This window comes from Megalops cyprinoides, chromosome 13, assembly GCF_013368585.1.
Source record: "Megalops cyprinoides isolate fMegCyp1 chromosome 13, fMegCyp1.pri, whole genome shotgun sequence".
In the NCBI taxonomy this organism is placed as follows: Eukaryota; Metazoa; Chordata; class Actinopteri; order Elopiformes; family Megalopidae; genus Megalops; species Megalops cyprinoides.
Window position 1 is genome coordinate 17,207,952 of NC_050595.1, and position 25,935 is coordinate 17,233,886.

At 44.2% G+C, this 25,935-nt stretch overlaps 1 protein-coding gene across 1 annotated transcript in view; it reads right to left on the bottom strand.

The window, feature by feature from the left end:
• Positions 1-1,310: 1,310 nt before the first annotated feature.
• Positions 1,311-25,935, bottom strand: part of LOC118788309 (A disintegrin and metalloproteinase with thrombospondin motifs 7-like) — a 61,066-nt gene continuing 36,441 nt past the window's right edge. The window contains exons 16-25 of the mRNA XM_036544268.1: positions 22,975-23,122; positions 18,798-18,924; positions 17,989-18,202; positions 15,784-16,494; positions 14,527-14,613; positions 13,681-13,833; positions 13,252-13,425; positions 12,930-13,076; positions 12,028-12,202; positions 1,311-1,469 (exon numbers count right to left, since the gene is read on the bottom strand). Of these exons, the coding sequence (XP_036400161.1) occupies positions 1,321-1,469; positions 12,028-12,202; positions 12,930-13,076; positions 13,252-13,425; positions 13,681-13,833; positions 14,527-14,613; positions 15,784-16,494; positions 17,989-18,202; positions 18,798-18,924; positions 22,975-23,122 (2,085 nt within the window). The 3' untranslated portion in view covers positions 1,311-1,320. The remainder of the gene's footprint in view (positions 1,470-12,027; positions 12,203-12,929; positions 13,077-13,251; positions 13,426-13,680; positions 13,834-14,526; positions 14,614-15,783; positions 16,495-17,988; positions 18,203-18,797; positions 18,925-22,974; positions 23,123-25,935) is intronic.

The following is a 25,935-nucleotide window of genomic DNA, read 5'->3' on the forward strand; positions in this document are numbered from 1 at the left end:
TGAGTTTCTGCAGTTAGGTGTGATAGGTAATGAATACCCATAAAGGAGTGCAATGGTTTCACACTGACGTGTAGGATGATATCGCATATTTATTAAAAATATGAACTTGTTGCTGGGATCATAATAAAGGGACTGTCAGTGTAGTGGTTTTAAATGAGTTTGAAATGTAAAAATAGACAATCACCCTTTGAAATTACCTGCATCACCTCTGAATAACACTTCTATCTGTAAACCTTTAAATCACAGGGAGCTGACTGCTGTGACAAACCTTAGGTTGTTAACTAAAACAAGGAAGAATTTGCAAAACATATTCTTACATTCGATCATTACATTGTAAATGTAACTTGCATTAGACTCACCTGTCTTAATGCACAAACGGTCAGCCTATAATTTTTTTAAATGAAAGATTAACAATGACACACTTTGTCACTTTGTTACTGAATGCCTGTGTAAAGCCTCTACAAAGCAAGGAGATATCCAGATATCTGACTTTTACAAATAACTAAAAGTATTCAGGAAAACAATAGTTCAAGTAGAAGACGGCACTGGCCAGCCAATACCTGCATGGGCAACACAGTACCAGGCCCTACACGGGCCAGGCATCTGGGCTGCCCTCAGCACCAGGCCCTGTTTTCAGCACCATTTTCCCATTGTGGTTTTTTATTGGTCTCCTACTGTTCTGTACCTGGGGATTTACGGGTCACTGCAAAGGGGGGCGCACTCTGCACGTCATGCTGTTTTTTTTTGTTTTGTGAGCAGCTGTGTCCTGTGTCCAATCAGCACAAAGCTAACAGCCAACCAAATCTTCCAGCTGCATACTAATATCTGTCTCCAAAAACAAAAAAAAGAAAACATTGCAGTTGGGATTAATTTAGCATGCAGCCACGTGGCTGATTGTTAACAGTAGCGCACCAGCTGCTACATCACACAGTGCACAGCTCTGTAGCAATCAGCTTCTAATGGTGTGCTACAGTACATGGCTCCTGTCCAAGACAAGAGATCCACCTGCCTAGTGAAACAGCAGAACAGTCTTCCATCTAGTCTGTAGCACTCTGCAGCCTACCTGGCCAGCTGGGTGGAGGTAGCAGGAGAACACACCTGCCTGCAGATCACTTCACCCTTAACGTGGAGCACAGCTGCTCTCAAGCTGCTCCCTGTGTGTGTGTGTGTGTGTGTGTGTGTGTGTGTGTGTGTGGGTGGGTGGATAGGTATGTATGTGGTATGTGTGTTAGGAGACAGGTGTATTTGTGTTTTGTATGTATGTGTGTTTACATGTTTGTACATGTGTGTGATTATGTGTGTGCTGTGGCTCCCTGAATCTTAGCGCTGGGAGGTGCGCTCGTTGCCGCGGGAACGCTGGGCACAGGTCTTGCAGCACTGTGTGCGGACGGCGGGCAGGTGGCAGCGACCCAGCCACTTCAGCGTCTGGCAGAAACGGAACGTCAGGCGATCACGCTGACACACCTGGCCTGGAGGAGACAGAGAGAGAGGGAGAGTTTCATCAAAGACTGTTCCAACTGCACATACCTCTTTCTTGTTAGCCATGTCTAATTTCACAGATGGACAGGTGAATGAAGCGATGAACACAATCCAATCCCTGACGGAGAGCACCGGGGCAGCTGGGCATGCTGGCCGTCCTTCCTGCAGAGTGATAACGCTGTCTGGGAATACTGATATGCTGGATTTCCACATGGTGCTCAAAAATGGCTGCTTACGTGGGCAGCGCTAAAGCAGCACCTGCTCTCTAAGGTTTCACAGCTCTGCCTCTTCAGTGTTTATCACCAATGCCAGCACAGCCAATCACACATTAGCACCCCACTTGTGTCACTTCTTCCAGGGGGAGGGGACAATCAGAGGTAAACATATCAGGCACGTCAATGAAAAGAGTTTACGGCCCAATCAAGGTGAGAGCCTCATGTTCCCACCTTAGAAACCACAACTACACAAACAACTGAAGACATTCCCATCTGTACTTCAAGAAGAAGTAGCTGCGATCTGAACCTTTGCCATCGGGCTGAGTGAACATACAAGGACTGCAGCAACAAAATCCCACATATTTAGACAGCGGTGACCTGTACTCCTAGTTTGTACGTGTTTAGGCAGCAACCAGTATTCAAAATGTGTTCAGTCAACGAAGAGCAAATTGGATGCGTGGGGATGTGAGATGCAGCTAGGCAGTATCCCACAGGACAGCAGATGCTTTGAGAGGGAATGGCTCTGCTCTACAGGCTAGATTGCTGATAGCAGAGATAGCCAACACAACTTCCTCACAGGTTCGAGTACAGGCCCTGACATCTCTTTGCAAAACGGCTAGTGCCACCATCAGGGATGGATGTGGGCCGTTTCCTTGTTTGTGCCCACAGAATGGAGGAAAAATGTCTTCAATAACTTCACAATACAAGAAATGAATTCAGCTGGCTGTAATGCAGCCACAGAGACACACCTCCCTTCATAAAATTTTTGAAGGGAGTTACTGACAATGAACACCCTCTTTCTTCTTCGGTGAAATAAGAATATTCCAGCGCATACAGAGAAATAGAGGCAAGGTGTGCTTTGGGAGAATCTGCATAATTTAGATCAGGGCAGGAGGCCCCACAGGGCATATCTGCCAATTTTTGTTTTATATATTCTATGTTTGCAGCACAGAATAAAGTATAAGAGACTGTGAATAGAAAAACTAATTCGATTTCCAATGAAGTACTACTTGCCTAAGGTAAATGGAAAACTATATCTGATGTAAAGAGACACAGTAATTATGTCAGGTTTTGCTCCGCATATGAAAGTGACTTTTATGTTTCCCTCAAATGCCCTTCTCTCCTCTTCAGACCTTTATGATGTTGCCTTCTCAAGATTAAGCCAACAGGAACCTCTTTCTGTTGCCACAATGTTAAACGAGATCATGCATGTCTTGATCTCCCATGTACTTGTTTGTTGTATGAAAAAAAAATATGTGGATGACAGATAAATGCAAAAATATCTGGTGAGATCTCAGCAAGAGCAAGCTCACTCTTTAGACTCTTAAAAATCACCTCTTCATAAACTCATGGACACCTGGACATCCCATTATATCAGTGTCTTGCAGCAAAATACATTGATTTTTTATTTTTGAGTGCAGGAGAGTACTTGAATAAGTTGTGGTTCATGTACCTCCACTAATATTAAAGCTGCTCTGGAGTATATGTGTACTGCTGGAGACATGAGGGCAGAGGGCAGGGGGGGATTCTGGGTAAATGGGGGATGCTCAGAAAGAGCCAAACTGACAGCTTTACTGGGTGGCTTTATCAGACAGCAGGACCAAGTCATTAAGGCAGAACTCCAGAGGATTCACGAACCCCAAAATGGGTAAAGCTAATGGGTGGGCATTCAATCACAAATCAATCAGAAAACTACCCTACAATGAAATATGCCATTACTGGTTCAAAGCAGCGTGTCATTGTCAGCGCATGATAGCTTCACCCATTTTGCGGCTGATGTCCCACCACTAGAAAACAAACCACTAACTCACAAGCCCCCTTATGTTCTCCATCAGCAGAATCACCAGCCTTTCCACAGCCAGCCTAATAGGCACAGATTATTGACCTGTCCACCTCTCCCAGGCCAGGACAATACTAAGCACCACATGCAGAGTGTGCAGGTGTGTAACTGTGGTCTTGACTGCTTTGAGGCAGAGATTGTTACCACACTGGTATTTTATTCACTGAGTAGAAAAATTAAAGGGTTTCATGGGAAACATGAAAATGGACACAGAAAAGCAAGGGACCATGCTGCTGGGAATACCAGCACTGTGGTGAGCTAACTATAAAATACAGCCATATTTACTTTAGCTCTGAAACAAACCAGGAAATGACGTATGACCTGGGGAAAGACACATAGGTGTACATTTGTTTTAAAGGGGGTCATTTCTGGCTTGTACCAAGTCCTACTCCATTCAGGGCCTTAAAACATAATTTATCTTCTGCCTCAGACTGCACCTTAAACTCTGACAGGTTACTGTGGGCATTTAGCTCATGTGGAAGCTAATCTATCACAGGCGTGATATACAAAGGTATGTCATTCTGATCACAGATGAATTAACATGACAAAGAGACAAAGGAAACTAGGGAAAGAGAGATTGTCAAAGATAAGTCAGACTGGAGGCAGCAATATTATTGTGCAAATTTGTTTTCAGTTATCAGCCCTGGGCATAAATTCGTATCAGTGTGATAAAACTGATTATAAAATCACAAATTAGCATTACCTAGCATGTAAAAATGCAATATTTATTGCGCATATAAATATAACATGTCATTATAAAAATCAGAAAAGATGTTTTTCACTAGACTGTATTTACTTGCTTGTTTTTCTGTATTCAACAATGCCTGGTAAAGAGCAAGTTTAGTTCAAAGACACTGAACACAAGTTGTTCTGATTAAATCATTTACTATTGAAAATGTCCTTATTTTTCAGTAGGCCAGAAATGTAATTATAATTCATTAAATGATAAACTGGGAAGTCCCAGTTTGAATAAATGAACTTAAACACTGTTTTACACTGTGAGAAATACATGTGAATGTCACAATCCAATGCTCATGTCCCATCAACAGCACAGAACAGCAGCCAATCTGAACTGAAGGTTGATATTAAAAATGGATTGCTGTACAGAGCTGCCGAGGGGCTGAACAGAAACACATTTGGTAGAATCTGATTGCTCTGAACACATTTTCCATTGTGTTATTTCTGATGAGCCCCCCCCCGACCCAGATTTCCCACAACACCAGAACAGGGGTCAGAGGTCAGAAGTCAGCACTGCAGTCTGATCCCACCAATCTCAGCACTACAGAATGGAGATCAGGCCTTGGAGACCTCATCCCATCTTGTCCCATTGGACTACACTGTGTCTTCCAGTAAATGAGTGACAGGGAGTCGATTCTCAGACTGTCAAACAGCATGCACTTCAGTCAACTGACACATCTTACATTTTCATATGGATTATCTGTTTGAACACCTGGATGCTTTACTGAGGTGACTGGAGATGGAAATGGTGTGGCTCAAGTACATACGGACATGGTACAGGTTCAGCCAGGTGTGCTGCAGGTATGCATGGATCTGGTGCGCATACACACAGGTGCAGCACAGGTATACATGGGCACAGCTCCAGAAAATGAGGTTCTAGACCAGGCACTAGAGTGGCACTAGAAAGCACACACCCACCCATACACACAGACACAGACACACACACACACACACACAAGCACACACAAATACACAGGCACACACAACAGTCACACACGTCCACACATAACTGGCTGAAATACATGTGTCTGCCTGGATCCACGTCTACCTGCAGACCCTGCATAGCCCTGTTACCCCTTGGTCACACCACTCTGCCCCTGTCACTTCCTGTTTGCGCAGACATAGTTTTACTCCTTCCTCACAGCCCTGTCCATCCAAGCATGGCGGTCCGCCTGAACAATCAACAACCAGCTCAGATTCAAGATAGAGAGGTTAGACATCTATCTGCTGGAAAAAAAAAAACATAAGACAAGGCTAGCACATCAAAACTGCAAAATACTGGAGAGATGCAGCAGAGGTATCGATTGCTCAATGTTATTTCATTTACCAATAATCTTCTTTTTTTCCCCGCATATTTAGAAAAGCGGTCAAAAAGCCACTGAAAAAGGTTGTAATGTAGTAAGCTGCAATGACCTAAGACAAAGGGTCATTATACATATTATGTAACTCATGCTGACATGCTCTTGGCAGTCTGCAGTAGAGACATTAAGGCACATGCACATATACAAACATACATGCCTGTATACAAATGTACAAACATAACCAAACACACATGCAGGCGCACAACCACACACACACACACACACAAACATGCTTACAGTGCCCTGTTCCTCCCAGGATCTCCACTTCCTGTATTTGCATTATTTATTCCCAGAATCACCGCAGAGGGAGGTCATGACCTTCTGTGAGGCTGTCTGGATGACGGCTCATTTGTCTCCTTTATTTCCCTACTTCCTGTGGGAGGAGTGAGGGTGGAGAGGGCCATCCCTGTGTGTACATTCTCACTGTCCTCTATTGCAAATCAGACCGCAGAATTAATGGCTTGTCAGCCAGAGAACAAGGCTGCGGTGCAAAGCGCGATCTCACATTGGCGCATGCACATGTTGCTACACCCTCCTCTCCCCCAAGACCCCATAACACACCCCTCTCCCCTCACAATCCATAACACACTCTTCTCCCCTGGACCCCATAAAGCCCTCCTCTACCCCCTGACCCCATGACACACTCCTCTTCCCTGGACCCCATAACACACTCTTCTCCCCTCACACCCCATAACACACTTCCCTCCCTCCATACCCCATAATGCACTCTTCTCTCCTCACACCCCATAATGCAGCCTCTCTCCTCACACCCCATAACACACTCCCCTCCCTCTATACGCCATAATGCACTCTTATCTCCACAGACCCCATAACACACTCCTCTTCCTCCATACCCCATAACACTCTCCTCTCCCTCCATACTCCATAACTCACTCTTCTCTGCCTGGTTCTCCCTAGGAACAGTGCCGGGTCCAATACACTCCTGTGCTGGCCTAAGAGGCTCCAAGCTTAGCAGCTCAGCAGACTCTACACGTTACAGTCCTGCCAATCACATGGCACCGTATTGAAAATAAGACATGAGTGGTATTCAGTTCATATTTCCATCATCATTCATCTGAACACAGAAAGAGTGGTGAGTGAAGTGCGCATATAAGCGGTGAGGGCGATGCTGTCAGCAATCTACTCCGCTGCTCAGGTAGTTTCAATATCAGCCTCATTACTCCTGCAGTGAACACCACCACAAAAAGTCCACTTGTAAGGTTAAAAGAGGCCTTTGGTTGGTTACATTGGCTCTTCAGTATGAAGACAAAGGCAGTGCAGAATCCTGACAGGCAGGCAAGCTGAGCTCAGGTACTGATGTGAAAATTTTCACGTGTAGCTCTCCAGGAGAAAGTTCAATGCTGCCAGGCTGGGTGTCTCCCGTTACGCCCTGCAGACGGAGTGACAGCCCTCTGGGCCTACCTCTCATGCCTGGTCAGAAGGTGAACTGGACAGCACTTTGACGTTCTCAAACCAGCCTCTTCTATCTGAGGGAGGGAGCACACAGAGTATTTTCTAGATCATTCCATTCCACTCCATCTCACACAGCTGCAAAGCACTCCACAAGCAGAACCCCACATTGAAGTCATGAATGATTTACAAATGAATGAGTGAATGAACCGATCAATACATGAAAGAATGGAAATGATTGAGCAGAACTGGATATTTACAATAGCAGTGCATTCTAGAATACTGATTGACTGTGTTCTCCGAAAAAATGATGTGAGGACAAAACAAGTATGTAGGGCCCAAGAGAGGGAGACATGGAAAAACATGATTGGCCATCATGCCACTGTTCAAGTCCCTGTTCAAAGAGCTTGTGACATCACAATGATGCAACTACAATTTTTACACTGTTGTTTGTTCAAAGAGTTGCAAGAGTTGGTTTACTGGCGGATTACTTTACAGTAGTTTTAATGACCTTCTATTATGTCTGAAACTTGTCTGAAAATGTATTTGCAGTAATGCAAAAATGCAATATATATTTTATTTTGTTCATTTAAAGAACACAGTTTTTTAAAAGTGATGCCTTCAAGTGACTGGGAAAATCTAACACAAATGAAGACAAATGTAGAGTTTTTATTCAGTGTTATCTATATTCATTATGGAAAGTCTAAGAACCCTGGGTAAAACAGCAGACTCACTAATGTGATTAAAAACCACTGCCTGAAAGTGTGAGTGAATGCTCAAATGTAGGTCATTTTTCACACAGACAGAGCTGTAGTTTTATCTCCAGCTTATTGTGGGTGAGGCAGAGTTTGGTAATTTGAAAATCTGAAAACACTTTATAACAGTGCTGTTTAAATGCTTAATACTCTATGTATCCAATAATCCACAACTGGGTAATATGTCATTAAAGATGCTATTGCTGATGTTTTCCAACATTAAGATCCAGTACCAGTCAAAAGTTTGGACACAAATTTTAGCCTTTACTATGACTATTTTCCACATTTTATAATAGTAAAGACATCAAAACTATAAAATAACATAAATGAATTGTGACCAAAAAAGTGCCATTATCTAATCTAATATGTTAAATTCTTTAAAGTAGCCAAAATTTTTTTTAAAAAATTGGAAAGAAATTCATGCATACTTCACTATCTATATTTGTCTAGGATACAAATTTCAAACATTTAAGCATAAGATCAAAATGTCTTTGAATGCATGTTTCCCATTATCTTAATCAGGTGTGTCCAAACTTTTGACTGGTACTGTATGTTGGTGTTGCTGTAAATGTGTAATTAAGAAGGTGACCAGCGAGGTCAGTTTCATAAAAATACATAAAAACTTGATGATGATATGATATGCACAGATGAGGTGCACTATTATATAAAACATAACAGTATATACAGTAATAACATGTGGAACTCTCTTCTTTATCAACATATATTAATGTTGACTATGCAGCAGCATAGCAATGTTTTTTATGACATATAATGTAACTAACTCCTGTAACCCTAATACCTAGTCCAAAACTCTATTTCTAGCCTCCAGCTTTTCACCCGTTACCCTAAATGCACTTGTTTTCCCCCTCACATGATCCTGATGAGGTCTGAGCACAAGAGTGTTTGAGATACGGGACAAACAGTCATTTAAAATTGACACATTCAGAGAGAACAACACTTATAAACCTTAAAAATGACCAGAGGGGGAAGGGCCAGGCCTTTCCTGATTGCATAGTGACATAGAAACATGTTAATGATGTCTGGAAATTAACAAGTGCCTTCAGCAGCTGTCACACCAGAACACGCTTCATAAGCAAAATGCAAATAGTGGACGACTAAAAAGAGCACAAATGAAAACAATTCTGTCTGCACATATCAACCTCTGCCACATTTCAGCAACTGAACCAATGTGTAAGCTCCTGCTAGACGGCCGTCGTGCCGAATCGCAGTCCACGACTTGCAAGTCCTCCAAACTGATTTTCGGGAGTGACAGAAATAGCTGGACAGGGTGCCAGGACTTAAGGCTCATTCCACCCTAGAGAAAATCTCAGAACGATACAGGCATGGTCATAAAAGGAGGCCTTCTACAGCCAGCCATGCCACACGCCTCCAAACTGGGTCAGCTGCATTAAAGACCTCCTCCAAGAGAACATTAGCGCTCTGCTGGCAGCCAGGATAAAACAAAAGCTTTTGAGTAGCTGGGCTTCAGCCAGTGTGTCAAATTAAGCCTGAGATGGTCACTTCATTCTTCGTCTGTGTTCCCTTTGATCCCCCCACTGCTTAGATCTCTTTCTCTTTCTGTCTCTCTCTCAACAAAAAGTCAGTAAAGCAGAGTGAAATATCCTATAATGAACAGAAGCCACCATCTCCAGGCTTGTTATAGGGGTCCAGCAGCCCCTATCATGACCAGGCCTCACGTAGTGCTAGACACATGCTAGACGACAGACAGCATGACGAGCATAGCTGGGCTGAACGGCCTGCTCTCACTATTAAACAACTCCTGCTTCAGCTCTTATGACTCAGCCTCACATTCCTCAATCACAGCGCTACAGTGCAACAGTCAGGAAATTCCACTCATAGCCAGAGGGCTTGCAGGTCTGAATCCCTGGCAACCTGCTGCTGATGGGCTCTCTAGCAAGATTCTTAACCTGAATTGCACCAGTAAATATCCAGCTGTATAAATGGATAATGTGTAAAAATGCAAGCAATGCCAGCGGCCCTGGGCGTCTCCTGAGCAAGTAATGTAATGTGATTTATGACCACCCTTCCAGAGTTCCTCCAGGGGAGAGATTCCAGCAGATTTGGCTCTGGGGCAGTGGAAACAGGCCCTTCCCTCACTGCTTTTATTGAGAGTTCAGAGAGAGGGGGAGTTCAGAGGCACCACACACACACACACACACACACACACACCCCTCTCCAGCATCCTCCTGTCTCCTGTGATGTCCTCTACATCACACTGTGCACCACAAAATATATCACATGTTGGAGCATACATTATGACATGACTCTTCCCCCACACCTAAACCTATAATCAGTCTCTTTCTTCCACTCATTTTTATATCAATATAAACAACCACACAACCAACCACACAACTGCATGTCTGCGTGACCTGAGAATGACCTTTGGCAAAGGTTTTCTTCTTTTCCTGGCCAATGAAGGGGGCCAGTCTAAACACAGCTCAGGAGCATGAGGACAACATGAGGGGTTGGAGGTCGTAGGTCAGTTACAAACTGGGTTAGATAAGCAAACCGCTGGCAGCCAAAATGTAAAACATCTGAGCAGGCCATAAAGCACAAATTACATACCCCCTGGAAGAATAAAGCAAATGGTCATCTGTCTAAATACTTCTGTTTTCCCTCTTACTTCATGAAAGTCTTAGAGCCACTTCGGCAGTTTCCTGAAAAAAAAAAAAGTATTCCTCCAGGTGTACCCCATGCTTCTCTCATATCTTTTAACTCTCTGGAGTCTGAAGTTAATTTAAAGCTTTCTGAAAAACAATAAAGAAACATTTGCAAATGGAGCCCCAGCGGCATGTTTGGCTGGGCCCCAAGCATACACCTGGTGAGCGAGGGTATACTTTCTCACAGACTGTCATCCTCTGCTTCATCTCTAACACGTACCTGCAGGAACGATACAGCTCCCACAGCTAGAGGGTCTTACCGTCTCCTGGTCAATCCTTCAAATACAGGGGACCCCAATTTTGAAAGCCACCGCATCCACAAATGCAGAGAAGCTCAGGAAAATCACCTACGGGCTGTCTCAGGTGTGTGCTGTGCTGTCAATCAATGCTCCCCTAGTGCTGAGAGCATGCAATATTTCAAAGCTCATTATTACTGCTTCTCTTCGCAATGAAGGTGAAAAAATACGGGTCATATTTCTGCAGTTTTCAGTAAACGCTGGCATATAAAAACCACCGCATAAGGTCATTAAAGGACATACCCAAATTTGTACTGATTTGAAAAGCTCTTTGAATACAGATCCAATCCATATAATCTTTGAAAAATCCTTCATTTTTTTTCAAAACACCACAGAACAAAAATCATACAGAAAGATGTATCCATCATCCTGAATGAAACTTTAACAAGCTCACAGAGCAGAGCAAAGTCATTTTCTTTGAATTTCCAAATCACAAGACCTAGCCCATATATTTCAAAGTGATCATGGTGGTAATTATGTGCTGAGAAGTGAGACAAGGTCCAGAGTGATTTGAGAAGCAAGGGGATGTGATAGGAATAATGCAAGTGGAGCTGCAGAGCTGGTGTCTAGACACACACACACACACATGCATGCACACACACACACACACACACACACACACACAGGCACACACACACAAACACACGCACACACACAGGCACGCACACACACACACACACGCACACACACGCACACACACGCACACACACGCACACACACACACACACACAGGCACACATGCATGCACACACACACACACAGTATACACACATGTACATACACACACATTCACATACACATATACACATGTGCATCCATATGTATCCAACCCTGTGCTCTTCACTGAACGTATCTAATCAGAGTTTTCAGATGACTCCCATATTTTCCATTGTTTAAACTGATTCAGTTCAAGAGCCAATCAATGTCCTACGCAGACAGACAGTGGCGAGGATTCTCCTCCATCTTGTGGATTAGCCTGAAAATGGGTATGTCTTGGGCCTGAATTGTGGTCTATCTGTGTGACCACTCTCAGTGGGTCAGAATAGCTTTGCTGCAAAGTGACCTGTGATCCTCTGTGAGGCCCTAGGCCTTTTTGTCTTTCTTGACCTTCAGCAGAGGTCATTTCCTGGAGGATCACAGAGCACCAGAGGAAGAGAAGGCAAGGGAGGGAGGGAGGACACAGCTGCATTACCTTCACATATGAGGGAATGGAAACTCTCTGAAAACACAACATCCCCAGCGCCATACTCACCAGGTGGAGTACTCTCACAGTCCGGCAGGTGGCACTTCTGCACACTCTCTGGCCGGGGCTCATGATCACACTGCTGTGGCTCCTCCTCTTCCTCTTCCTCCTCTTTCTCTACAGTCTTGCTGATGACGCATTTGACCAGTCTGTGCTGTAATCCACCTCCACAGGATACAGAGCACTGCCATGGAAACAGAGAGGAGTCACAGCTATGAGAGAGAGAACTCATGGCATAGAGAGTCACAGCTCAGACAGAGGGCACAGTGCAGAGAGAGGAGTCACACCACACAGTAGAGTCACAGCACAGAGGAGTCACACTGCAGTACACAGTGAGAGATGAGCCACACCTCTCTCTGATGGTTTATCTCCAGATGACTCTTGCTAGCTGGCTAACCAGACCACAAACTGGGAGCTGCATTAAAGCTGTGTTTGAAGGTGTATTTAGGTTACACACTGCAGCCCCAAAGACTCTCTTGTTTGTCCCCTATTCCCTGATGTTCTCACACTGATCTGGAATATGTCCCCACTTCAGTTCCCACTCCTTTACTTTTGTATGTTTACTGATAGCAAATGCATGAAATCCACTCTCCTACACTCTACTTTCCTACCGTCTACATACACTACCTAAAGGTGCAATCTTGAGAGACAAATGAACACAGAAAAGAAACAAACTGGTAGACTTATTTTATGGTGTGAAGTCAAGTAATGGAGGATGGGGTGAAAACATACACTGGTCTTCATTGACAAAGCCTATTAATATAGTTCTTTAGTCTGGCCTGTACATGACGAAATTAATGCTGGCAGTGCTTTGGGTGTAACAGCCTTGATTAGAGCCAGATGAACGAGTGTTGAGCCTGCCTGCACAAACACATGGCCTGAACCATGGAGGTGTCACCACGGGCCCTCACCTGTCCCCAGGCACCTGTGACCCAGTGCGCACAGCTGTGGTTGTTGCATGTCTGGACGGTAGTGGGCTGAAGGGACTCGTCACATTTGTCAGATTCTGGGCAGATGACCTGACGCTGCTGCTCCCCTCCCCCACAGAGCTCAGAGCACTGTAGGGACACATGGGACATTACACACAATTGGGACATTATACATGCACACACACACACACACACAGACCCACAGCTCTTATGGCACCCTTGTTCCTGAAACTGACTATAAAGGGTGATATGGAATGAGAAAGAACAGATGGGATTGAGAGACAGAGGAGGGGGCCTGTCCCACCTGTCCCCAGGAAGAAGTGTACCAGTCCAGGCAGGGCTGCAGGTTGCAGGGTAAGCGGGTGGAGGGCCGGGGGGCCACAGCCTGGCAGTGGAAGGGGCGTAGCGGCCGCTCGTCCCGCGTGTTGGAGCAGAGGACCTCACGCACCCGCACCCCCCCACCACAGTTCCTGTTGCACTGTCAACCCACAGAGACACACACCACAACTGCTTCAGTACTTTCAACACACACCACAGTTCCTGTACTGCTGTACACACAGACAAACAACACAGCCATCAAAATTTCCCACCATCTATCATCCACACATGGATGTGGTGTGGATGTGATGCAGCGTGGGTGGATGTGGGGATGACGCCCCCTGATGGCAGAGTGTGAATGTGTCTGAGTGATGATGTCATGCGCCAGCAGCACACTGTGAGCACTGAGCCTCACCTGGCCCCACTCCCCCACCCTCCAGGTGGAGCAGGGTCGCAGGTAGCAGCGGCGGGCAGGGATCGGCCTCTCAGATGCCTCACAGTCTGTGTCCTCCCCTGTGCTGCACAGTACCCACCTCCAGGTGGCGCCCAGGCCACAGCTGGTAGAGCACTGTAATGGAAAATGCAGAGGTCACTGGGGTCAGAGGTCACAGGGGTCAGAGTTGTATAGGACTATAGTTTGCTGCATTTTAGATCCCCAACTACAACTCTACTGATGTGGCTTTAGGTACAAAGATTACTCTATAACAACTTCTGAAGTCCTTAAATGCATATTCAAACTTTTCATTATTTTTTAAATTATTTCAGTGAATCATTGTTTGTAATTCACACACTACAATGAGAACAATATCAGCATGTATAAATTTTGACAGACATTACTTTTCAAAGATGAAGATGTAGTGCTCTGTGATTAGGTATTCAGTGCTGACGTTAAAAATACATCTTCAACAGGCACTCCAAGAGATGATGGCACTTATTACTGACAATGATAATGTTTTCCTGCTTTATAATGGTCTGAGAAATAGCCTTTATCCTCTGCATGTAGCCCAACTCTAACAACACAATATCCTTAAATTAATACTTGGGCAATCGGGGCATTTCTAAAAGACAAAAGCAATCTTTGTAAGAAGAGAAGCCTGAGCGGTGTTCTGAATGATGGCAGGTTTTAAAACCAACAGGTGCACTTCCAGACACACAAACACCATACTTTTAGGCCCGTTTGGACAAGCTGAACCTGTAAGAGCCATAGTAACACAGTGTAAACATCATGAAGTTATGTAGCACAGTTTGGCTTGTCACTCACCGTGCTCCAGTTTCCCATTCTCCAGTAGGGGGCAGCGTCGGGCTGGGGTGTGTGCTGCTGTTTGCTCTGAGTGGGCCCCGCGGGTCTCTGGGAGGGGTCAGGGTGCAGGGTGGTGCGGACTGGAACTGCAGAATCTGTGCCCCTGGGAGCAACTGAACTTTGGACAGTGGTCTCTGACCTTGACAGCAAAGAGGGCCAGGGACTGGCCCTCTCTTGAACAGGAGTAGCAGTTATTGTTGTTGCTGCTGTTGTTGTTGCTGTCACCATTTCCAGTGTTGCTGCTGTTATTGGTATGGTTGGTGGTGCATTAGCTATTTCCATTGCTGTTGTGGCTTTTGCTGTTGTTCTCGTGGCTAACACTGTTGCCCTCGCTGCTGTTGTTGCTGTTGCCACTATTCCTGTTGTTACTGCTGCTGCTTCTGTTGTTATTTCTGTTGTTATTGTTGTTGTTGTTGTTATTGATATTGCTGTTAAGGCTTTTGCTGCTCGTGTGGCTGCCATTATGGCTGTTGTTGTGGCAGTTGGTGCTGCTGTTGTTGCTGCTGTTGCTACTGTTGAGGCTGTTGTCTCTGCTGTTTCTGCAGTTGTTGCTGCGATTGTGGCTGTTTTTGTGGCAGTTGGTGTTGCTGTTGTTGCTGCTGTTGCTACTGTTGAGGCTGTTGTCTCTGTTGTTACTGCAGTTGTTGCTGTTTTTGCTACTGTTACTGTGGTTGTTGTTGTTTCCATTGTGGTTATAGTTGCTTCTGCATGTATTAAAGTTGTTGGAGTAATCCCGGGGTCCATTGAGGGGGTTACTGTTTCAGCTGCAATCAGGGGTGGGGGCCAGTAACTCTCCTCCTGATCTGAGGTAGGTGGGGACAACCCATGTTTGGTGTTCTGGAGATCTGGAGCAGGATGCGGTGGTTCCTGAGAGAGGGGACCTGAGGTCAGGGTGTGCTCATTATCAGTTGCCTCTGACTGAGGGACCTCTGTTGTTTCAGACTCATCTGAAACTTGTTTACCTGTGAAAAATCTGTCCACATGCACCCCAGCTGTAGAGACTGTGTCTTGAAAAGCATTTGTGTGTGTTGTGGTTTTCGGTGGCACCTCAGATGTAGCCTGGCTCAGCCAGGGGGCGCTGCTGGGCAGTAAGCTTCTCTCAGAGGTACCACCTGCAGCAGATGAGGGTTCTGGAGTCCCTTCAGTACCTAACAGGCTCACATATCTGTTTGAGGGTTTCTGTTTGCTTGAGAGGCGTGGCTTAGAAGTCGGCATTACCGGCAAGAAGTGGTCCTCTGCATAGATGGCCTCCTCCTCCCAGTCTGTGTTGGATTCCTGGTCTGCAGTACTGTTCAGGTCCAGAACTCCCACAGCATTATGGTTCACCTTGGTAGTGCTGCCTGGTGTACTCACTGTGACAGGCAGGTCTGTTGGCATGGAGACGGGTTTGAGGGAGGTAGTCGTGGGTGAGCTGGTGACGGAGCCCAGAGGGGTTGGGCTGGGCTCCTCCCCATGTTCTATCTCTTCATCTTTCTCTCCATCGCCTCCTTCATTTTCCCCATCCTTTTCTGTGCTGGGATCGTACGACAGGTCTTCATGAAACTTGATGAAGTTGTAGTCGTAGTAAAAATCATCAACCAGCACATTGTTTTTGATGGAGTTGTCCACAGTCGTGTCTATGGAATTTTTATGAGGGAACCCGCCTCCCTCCATGATGTCATTCAGGTTGCTGTGGTTACTGTTGGGATGTGCTATGGGTGTTACGGTGCCGGGTTTGGGCTGGGAGCTCCCGTCAGGGATGGTGTTGACTTCATCAAACTTCTCTTGGCTTGATGATCCGCTTCCTGACCAGTCCTCCACAGCAGGGCAGTCTTGGACATAGCAGGGGGCGACCGCACTCGGCTTCCTTCTGGAGTCACAGTCAACCCCCGCATTTCTGGCACAGGTCACATTCCGCCGCCGCAGTCCCCCGCCACATGTCTCTGAGCACTGCAGATACAGAGGGGAGCGTTCACACCCCTAACCACACCTAAACCACATTCACATTACACTTCATCATATCCATACTATATCACATCTAAACTACACCACACCACTCCCACATCCACAAACCACATTCACATTACACCACATCATATCCATACTATATCACATCTAAACTACACCGCACCACACCCACATCCACAAAGCACATTCACATTACACCACATCATATCCATACTATATCACGTCTAAACTACACCACACCACACCCACATCACAACACTCCCACACCACATCACATCCATAGCACATCACATTCATTCTACACTACATCTACATCACATCTACACTACAGCACATCTATGCCACATCACTTTTAAGACGTTCGCATCACATCACTGCACCGAACACCACATCTGCACCACATTGCAAACACCTCAGCACTGCAGACAAAGGGGGACATTCACATCTGCAACATAATAACTTACAAACCAATGAGACAACTGCAGCTTCAGAGAAACTGTGTCCTATATCTTTAATAGCACAAGATATTAGAGAGAATATGGCTGTTATCCTTCAGTTACTACAAACCCTAACTGAAGTAAGTTCTGCTCATTTTACATCCAGTTCCTTTACGCTTGTTTGTGAATTTTCAAAAAGCCACACATTAGATATTAACTTTTAATTAAACTTCACAGTATCCACACTCGCAGGTTAAGCATCCCTTTGCAGGAACTTCTTTTCTGAGTTCAGCTGAGGATAGGCTATTGACTGGAGGGCTGCTGTGTGCGTTGTGTCATCCAATAATTACTCATTCCGATTCCATCTACTGCAGACTGAAAAATGCGAACTCCAGTTCAGAAACCAGCTCTACCTTTCCCCCAGTCATTAATATGCCTCTTACGACACAGTGGATTTCCTGAAACTACAGAGGGCAGTTAGTTCTCATCCTGTGACAGCAGCAGGCTGGCCAAAATCACTACAAACCTGTGAAGAGCTGATATCACAAATGCTCATGTCATGAAAATACTCAGACAAAAGGAACAACCGAAAAAAAAGCACAAATCCCTCTCCATGGGATTCTGAGTGATCATTTGCTATTTTTAGGTCACATAAAGACCTTCAAGACAGATTTCACAGAATTTCGTTCAAATGTCATGGCTCTCCTGGTATTCTAAAGATAAGAACCAGATGACAGAGTGTTCTTATAAATCTCTCATAAAGGAAAACAACATTTGGACTTTAAATAAAAGATAAAATTGCCATCCATAACCACTAAAGGCAGGGATTAAAAATGGCATTTTGAAGTAATTATATTTCTCCATTAGTGTTTTAAAAAGAATTGGTTCTCGATTGAGACTGTCAGGTAAAATAAAGGTTGAATGAATAACTAAAATGAACTACTGTTCTAAAATAGCTCCTTGGACAGAATTGAGGACAGACTCTAAGAAACCTGCCAGAGCCCTTCTGTGTCTCCGAGTGGATGGGACAGCTCCTTACCTGGGACCAGTTGCTTGTGGTCCATTCCGAGGGGCAGGGCAGGTGTGTGTTGCAGGGGGTCACGCTCTCAGGGCGGGGCAGGTGCTGGCACTCAGAGGGGTGTAGGGCTCTCTGCTCCTCCAGACCTACACTCTGAATACACAGCACTGTCCGCTTGGTGAGCCCTGCCTCCCCACAGGTAGATGAGCACTCCTGCCATTCTCCCGCCCACCACCTACGCAGGTAAGTACAGGTGGAATGTCAGCAATGTTGCAGGGGGGGAGAGGCTTTGGAATCTGCACATATTCCTTGTCTTATTAGAGGCACAGCAGAGTATTGTGGAATGATTAATCACAGTGAGAGTGCATGGTTGGATGTGACAAGTTTCTCTAAGTCTGCCTGACAAAAGGCCATTCATGTCTTGCATGATCAGTGCGTTCAGCTAAATACCTTTTTTGCGCTTTATCTTCAAATATGTATTACCTTCACCAAAAATATATGGAACATCAGTACAGTACTTAAGATTTTGAGCTCATAACCCAAAGCTTACATATTTTATTCTCAGCTGGAACCTTGCTGTTGTACATGAGAAATTGATCAAACTTTCAAACTGAACAGCTTCAGCAGAAGCAGTAAGGTGAACTAGGTGCCCTTTGAGAAAGCAGTAAAAGAGACATGTCTTTGTCTTTCGTTGTAAAATTCTATAAAGCAAAATTCCTGGCTGGCCAGCATAGGTCTAACAAATACCACCAAATCCAGTTCTGTTCTGTGTGGTGCATTGTGCATAAACTCACAGTCCTCTGTGTGAGGTGCATTGTGGGTAAACTCACATGGCTGGACACAGCTCTTCATTACAGCTAGCTTGTTTGTCATCAGGACGGGTTCCCAGGTCACAATAACGGTCCTCCACCACACCAGCAGTCCTCTCCACACACTGCACCACTTGCCGTTGAACACCTGGGACAGGTAGCGTAGGATTTTCTGCACACTCATACATACTGCACTGAATTACCTTACTGAAATAGAAAGTTACACTTAGAAACAAATGACATAACATAAACACAAGTCAGACACAATGTCATAATGCTACCTGTGCTTCAGAGAACAAAAACAGGCTTCAGTACTCACTAGAGCAAAAAAAAACCCACAGGAAAACCAAACATAACCATGGCATTAAAAACAATGATAAGACATCAAACAGAGTCAGGGACTGCTGATGGGGACAATCAGGACCAAACAACTCAAGAGCTTCCTCCCTAAACCCACACAGACAGGGTGCCTCCCTTGGCTAGCCCCTCTCAATCTGAACAGCCATGTTCTGTTTATCAGGTGTGTTCATCTTAGCATCCTCTACCCAACAATCTTTCCTGTGTCACGGAGATAACTGCAGAATTGGTTTAGCAGTTGGGTTGTGTACAAAGGCATGCTGAGATACACCTAAACTATGGTCTGAATGACCAGGGGGATTGAAAGGGATTTCAATGATTATGTGATTCAGGGGAACTCCGTAGCTGTTTTTTTCCCTCTACAATTTAACCAAAGCTGTGTTTTAAACAATCAGAAGGCTTCAAGGGTTTGCTCTGCAATCAGTGTTTTTTTAATATATTTTACTTGAAACAACAATGGAGAAGAATGGGGCAGAATCTCCGTCCTGGGGCCAGGGAGTGAAGCTAGTAGGGGGGTCGACGGTGAGTACCCCACCCTGCATTCTCAGATCTTTGTTAGCCTGGCCTCTATGTACCAGAGAGCAACATTAGCATCTCACTTCAAAAGCAGCCATTTTCTGGCAGACACTGTGTCCTTAAGACTGATCTCCAGTCTCACACACCTGGGATAGGGGCAGGCCCCAAACTATCCTACAAACATGCTGAGGAATTCAAAACTAGTGCTCTACTTGTTAACATCCAGCAATTGAGCAGATCATATCCCTCATTCCATGACAGCACATTAAATGTGATGATGTTCAAGCTACTGTACTAACATGCATTCCACCTAGACCCTTACTTGGGCCTGCCACCATACCGGACAGTCTCCATAGTGCAATAAAAAAGGCAAATAAAAATAACATACTGTCTGAAAACATTTAAATAGATACTGCATCCAATAACAAACATTACGGATATTTCTTCATTGGTTGTTGTAAGCCTTTTCAGACAATTTACTGGTAACTGGCAGCAAATGACACTGGAACAGCCATGTTTCGAGTAATTAAAAAAAAACATTCTATACATTTATAATTACTTTATATTAATGGTATCCAGCTTAAGGCTTTTAAATGTTTTAATTACATTCTCTAATGAGCCATTTTTATTATTCATTAAGGGTTTTTGTTTTTAATGCAGCTGTTGGATAATTCTTTAAAGACACCCAAACAAATGCAGTGATTGGCATAACTCATCTCACATAAATGCATTAATAAATCCCAGTCATCATCTCTGCTCTGTGTTCTAAAGTAATGACAGCGCCCTGAAAGGCATGTCATTTTAAGACTGGACTCAGAGCAAAATTATTCATCTTGCTGCTCCGCCAGTCAAATTAAAGCCGGTGGTGAGCCAGGCTAAAGTACTTTCAGAAGTCATTTGTTCTCTTTGTTTGACTTCGCTCTCACTCAGTTCTTAGTCACCAAAAGTATGCTAACTTTAACGTCTAAGGAAAATATGCATGATATACCTGTATGCTGAATCTGTGTGTGGTGAACTTGTATCTTAGTTTAGCAGATATTCTGATTTCCCTGAGGCAATTCAGATTAAGAACCCTAGGACGTAGGCTGCAAAACAGAAGTTTGAAGGTTCAAATCCCGGGTTCTGGCACTGCTGTTGAACACTTGAGCAAAGTAATTAACCTGAATTTGTTCAGAGACTATCAAACTGTGTAAATACAGTAGACAGCAAATAAAAACTATAACATACAGAATTCAACTTACCGTGGGTAAATTATATTATGAGAAATTATAATAAAACTATTATCATAAACATTGATAAAATTTTATAATGAGATGTTTCATGCAGGGAAAGACACAATCACATGATGAGAGTGACATGAGGAGAATAATCAGTGTCCATCTGCTCTACTAAATCCACAGCTGCGATGTCCCCCTTTAAATCACCTGGTATCTCCAGCCATTAGCTTTTATGCATTCTTTTCAAACTTTAAAATGAGCTGGCTCCTGTCGTACTAAGTAAATTTGTCAATCAAAAGACATACACCAACAAGTCCAACGTATGTTAGTCAAAGAACCCTTGTAAAACACAGGATGACCGAATGCACGACCCTTTCAGTCTGGCTCACTGCCACTGCTTCAGAGAAACAAAGACCACGTTCAGCCATTGGAAAAAGGGGGGACCCCTCTCACATTTTGAGTAACCCAACTTCAATGATTCTGCATGTACTTAGATAAAGTCTGTCTGCCTAGCGAACTAACTAGCTAGTATTAGTAACAAACATTACTATCCTCAGTTTTAGCTGTAATGTTTTCTTGCTGGCTAGCGGTTTTAGTTAATAATATACAAAATTGTTAGCATATACTGTAGGTATGTGACTTGCAGGATCCAGTTTTAAAAATGTCGCTCGATATGCAATAAATTACTTTTTGGCTGGTGACAAACAGGACTAGTTGGTGAAGAAAACTTAAATTGTGACTCAAGGCAAATCAGCCCTGCAATCATGCAATCTATAAGACTTTGTGTCTACCTTTTATGTCTTCTGCTGCTAATACATATAGTCATTTTGTTACTGCTATTACTATTTGCGTTGCTAGTACATGTTGCCGCTATTGTATGTGATGTTCTTTGCAATGCTTCTGTTAACACTGTGCTGCTATTTCATGTTGCTGCTCCTATATGTGATTTTCTATGTTATGTTGCTGCTATTACACGTTGCTGTTATACGTGAGGTTCTGTCATGTTTCCTGCTGCCTTTATCATTCCTGACCACATTGCTGTTGTCAAATGCAATGTAATCTTTTTGTATTTTTATCTGCTGTGCATTAGTCTGTTGTGGCTTGGGAACTAGAGCATAAAATTACCATTACAGCTAACTCTTAGCTCTTAAGTCACTCTTACACAGATACATCTGTAGAAATGTTGATTAGAGTGCATAGTCCCTGTCAAATAAACATTAATTATTTTAAAATAAAGGCTGAGCCTACAGACAGCAAATGGTGATATCAGCTCTGTATTCACCCTGGAAATGCACAAGCCTTTCCCTGAGAAAGTAAAGCCCTAGTACTGCTAAGGGGATTACAGGGTTAATATGCAGCCAGACTCTGTTTGGCATTAGAGACAAAGTAGTTACCATGTCACTTTCAGTGGATATCCATCTTTTGAGCAAACTGTGAAACTGCCATGTCTTCTAAGCAAACTGTCAAACTGCAGCTTCTTCTAAACAAACTGTAACCCCCCCACCGCCCACCTCATCCTGTCTTCTAAGCAAACTGTCATTGCTTTAAAATTAGAGAAACAACATCAATTAACCTTCATGTTTCAGAGGACAGATTTCAACATGGCAGAAGAAAAAAAAACATTCAGAATCATGGTTTTCCATTTGCCATTTAGTGCTGCGGCCTCAACACAGAATTTATCCTCTCTATTTCTGTGGTTCATTTCTGAAATGATTTTCTCAGCCTATTCACAGACCTCACAGTATTCTAAGAAACATTTTACTGCAACTACCAGCAACAAAAGAGTGAGACTGAGCAAGGTCTGGCAGCAGAGGTGCGGGGAGATCACCCCCCTCCAGTCACTGGAGGGGCTGGTGACCAGTTGACTGCGTTAAATTGACATGAAAAGGAGCTGCTTTGGATTTGGCTGGGGTCATTTTGTGCTTTCAGGAAAGCTCTAGTGGCAGGTCAGTATGCAGCATGTGGCAACTTTAATTGAATCTGTAGATTCTGTCCTGACGTCTTACAGTTACAGCACACTCTTAGGAGTAAGCAGGTATACACTATGGAAGGAACAGAATTTAAACCGCATTTATACAAGAAACAGCAGGAAACTGCAGTAACCAGACCTGTCCCACAGGTGGCGCTGCACTCTGTCCAGGATCTGTATTGCCACAGGAAGTCTGGGGTGCTGCTGTCATTGTTGGAGCCTGTCGAGGGCTCCCGGCTGATGGTGTATTCGTACCGAACTCCTGGATTAGTCTCCTGGAAGAGCAGCTGAAACGCACAACAGCGGAACGCTGAGAGAGACAACTGAGGCAGAGCACAAAACAGAGGGAGAGACAGACACATGCAGATCAGAAGTCACAGCAGTCTGTATAAGCTCCTCACGTTGAATTACACCTTCTGAGGTACGATGGTTACGCTCATCTGCCATGGCGTCAGGGCTATTTGGTGCTCCAATGCTCCTCTCGACCCCCCACTCAACCCCCAACCCCCCCACTGATGCAGACAAGAGGACATCAGTGTATATGAGACTGCAGGGAGCACATCGACCCCCGTAACTGGAATATATGAGACCACAGGAGTACGTTGGCCCCCTTAATCTGAGTGTATGAGACCAAAGGGAGAATATGAGCCTCCTTAATCCGAATGTATGAGGCCACAGGGAGAATACGGGCCTCCTTAATCTGAGTGTATGAGGCCACAGGGAGAATATGGGCCTCCTTAATCTGAGTGCATGGGGCCGTGGGGAGCACATGGGTCCCCTTAATCAGAGTCTATGAGACTGCAGGATTGTGATAAAAGGGCCTCTGCTTTGGAAGCTATGAAAGCGGAGCAACTGCTCAAACAGCAGCATCACCTGCAGCTCAGGTGTTCTCCTGATCAAACAATGAACAAGAAACAGTGTGGAAAAACAGGAAAAACCATGGGGGAAAGAACAGCATGCCTGTAGTGAGGAGGTGATCTCTAGCCTGTCTCGGTCCACCCATAATTGACAGTGCAATCTCCTGGAGAGATCATCGCATTTCATGGAGCCAGAAGTGGTTGTAATGGGGGGGAGGCCAATGTTCCCCTTTCTGTTGGGTACACAGGCCATGATCCTTCAGAGACAACATCATCATTCCTGCCACATTTTATGACAGATTACAGCATTGCGACAAACCAACACCCCCCCCCCCCAACACACACACACATACACACACATATACACACTCTTCTCTGAGCTGAAATATCTATGCGTCTTACAGGCCAAGATGGCATCAAAGAGTCCTCATTACCACCCTGAGCTAAAAACAGCAGAGTCAGAGACCCTACCTTTATTTAATTATTCTCCCAAACTTTACCTTTATTTAATTGTTCTCCCAAACTTTACCTTTATTTAATTATTCTCCCAAACCTAATTTCAATTATTTAGATTATTAAAGAAGGATCAAGCAATACCAGCCAATTCCTTTTTACTCCTTACTCCTTTCTCCTGTGTGGTAGCCTTCACAATTCAGATGAAATGCACACATTTAAGGTCACATTTCTATCTGAGCAGCTTCCACTGAGATTTGTGAGGACAGAGAGTAAATTACTGGTGATTTAAGTCCTCAAAGGAATCAAGATACGCTGAGGCATATCCATGGAACCAACTGATGCACTGGCAGTTTACAAATCTGTTTTTATAATCTGCTGTTTAGATGTAAAAAAGGGTGTTCATGACTCATGTCTCAATTTTTATTAAGAAATTATGGGTTGTCTGAAATAAGATGCAAAATACAATAAAAAATTACCTATTCAGTCCAGAAGAGATTTTTGTCCAGAGAAGAGGGTTTTGTCTGACAGGTCCTACCATGAAGGACACAGTGATGGGAGAGCCAGGCATACAGAGCATTAGTCTACTGATGTCACCCACTTATTCTGATGTCAGTGTATGAACGGCTTAACAATCACAGTTATGAGAAACTTTCACAGTCATCGCCTGCAAAAGACACTAGCCGCTCCTGACAAATTTAAGAACATTACGGCTTTGATTCAGAGGGTAAACGTCTTCCTCTTCCACAGGATGTACTGCGTTTGACTGGAGAGCCTAGAACATATTTCTGAAAACAGCTCTGATGATTACCTTGTTTTTCTCAATCACGGCGCTCGCCGGTGACACGCCCTCAGAAGTGAGCGCGGCTCTAGCCCTTACTACAGAAACATTCACAGCACGGAGCTACACTCCATTTGAAAGACAGCTTATTAAAAGGGTGCATCGTGTTAGCATGGCGTGTCTGAAAGCTCATCGGGGAGATGGGTTCATCAGAAAGAAAAGAAGAGGTTGTTTTTAACATTCACCAGCTATTTTTGACATGGACGTCAATGAGATTAAAAAAAATTGCGACTTTGAGAATACTCTCCCTGCACACACACTCAATCGTACTCTCTGCATACTATACACATTCATAGTTACACTCTCTGAGTATATCGTCATCACTTAATGTTCTCTGTAGCCTATGTAATCAGGAACATTAAAGAACTAAGGCAGCCTGTGATACCGTATGAAGGAGAGAAAATAACATTTCTCTGCCAGACACAATCACCTCAAAACAGCCAAACCAAAAGAATGCATTTCTTAGAGGCACAGCTATTATTTATGAGGCTGAATTTGGGACACCAGTACAAAATGGCCCGTCTCTGACTCATGTGACAAACACAGAGTGTAGGACCAGTTCCTCTGCCGACAGATCCATCTATAAACCTGTGGAAGGCAAACTTAAAAGGGTATTTGTTCTGCTTTGGCTAGTAGTTGCTCTACTTTTCTGCTTTTAGGATTAAATGAGGGTAAATGATTTCATTATTTTCAAATGTTACTGTGAAAATGCAGGCCTCCTCTTCATGGCTTCTACAGTTACTGTAAGAAAAAATAAGCTAAAGTCATTCCAGATCATTACAAGTAATTCTTTCACAGTTAAACACCTCTTCTGCTGATAAATTACTTTGTTATTGGGAAGAACATGTTGAGCTGGGAGGGATACTCAGGACTCCTAGCAACAGAGGGAGGGTGTGACGCACTAGGATGTTCTGTCACCTGGGAGAAGAGTCTCTTACAGCTAACCATC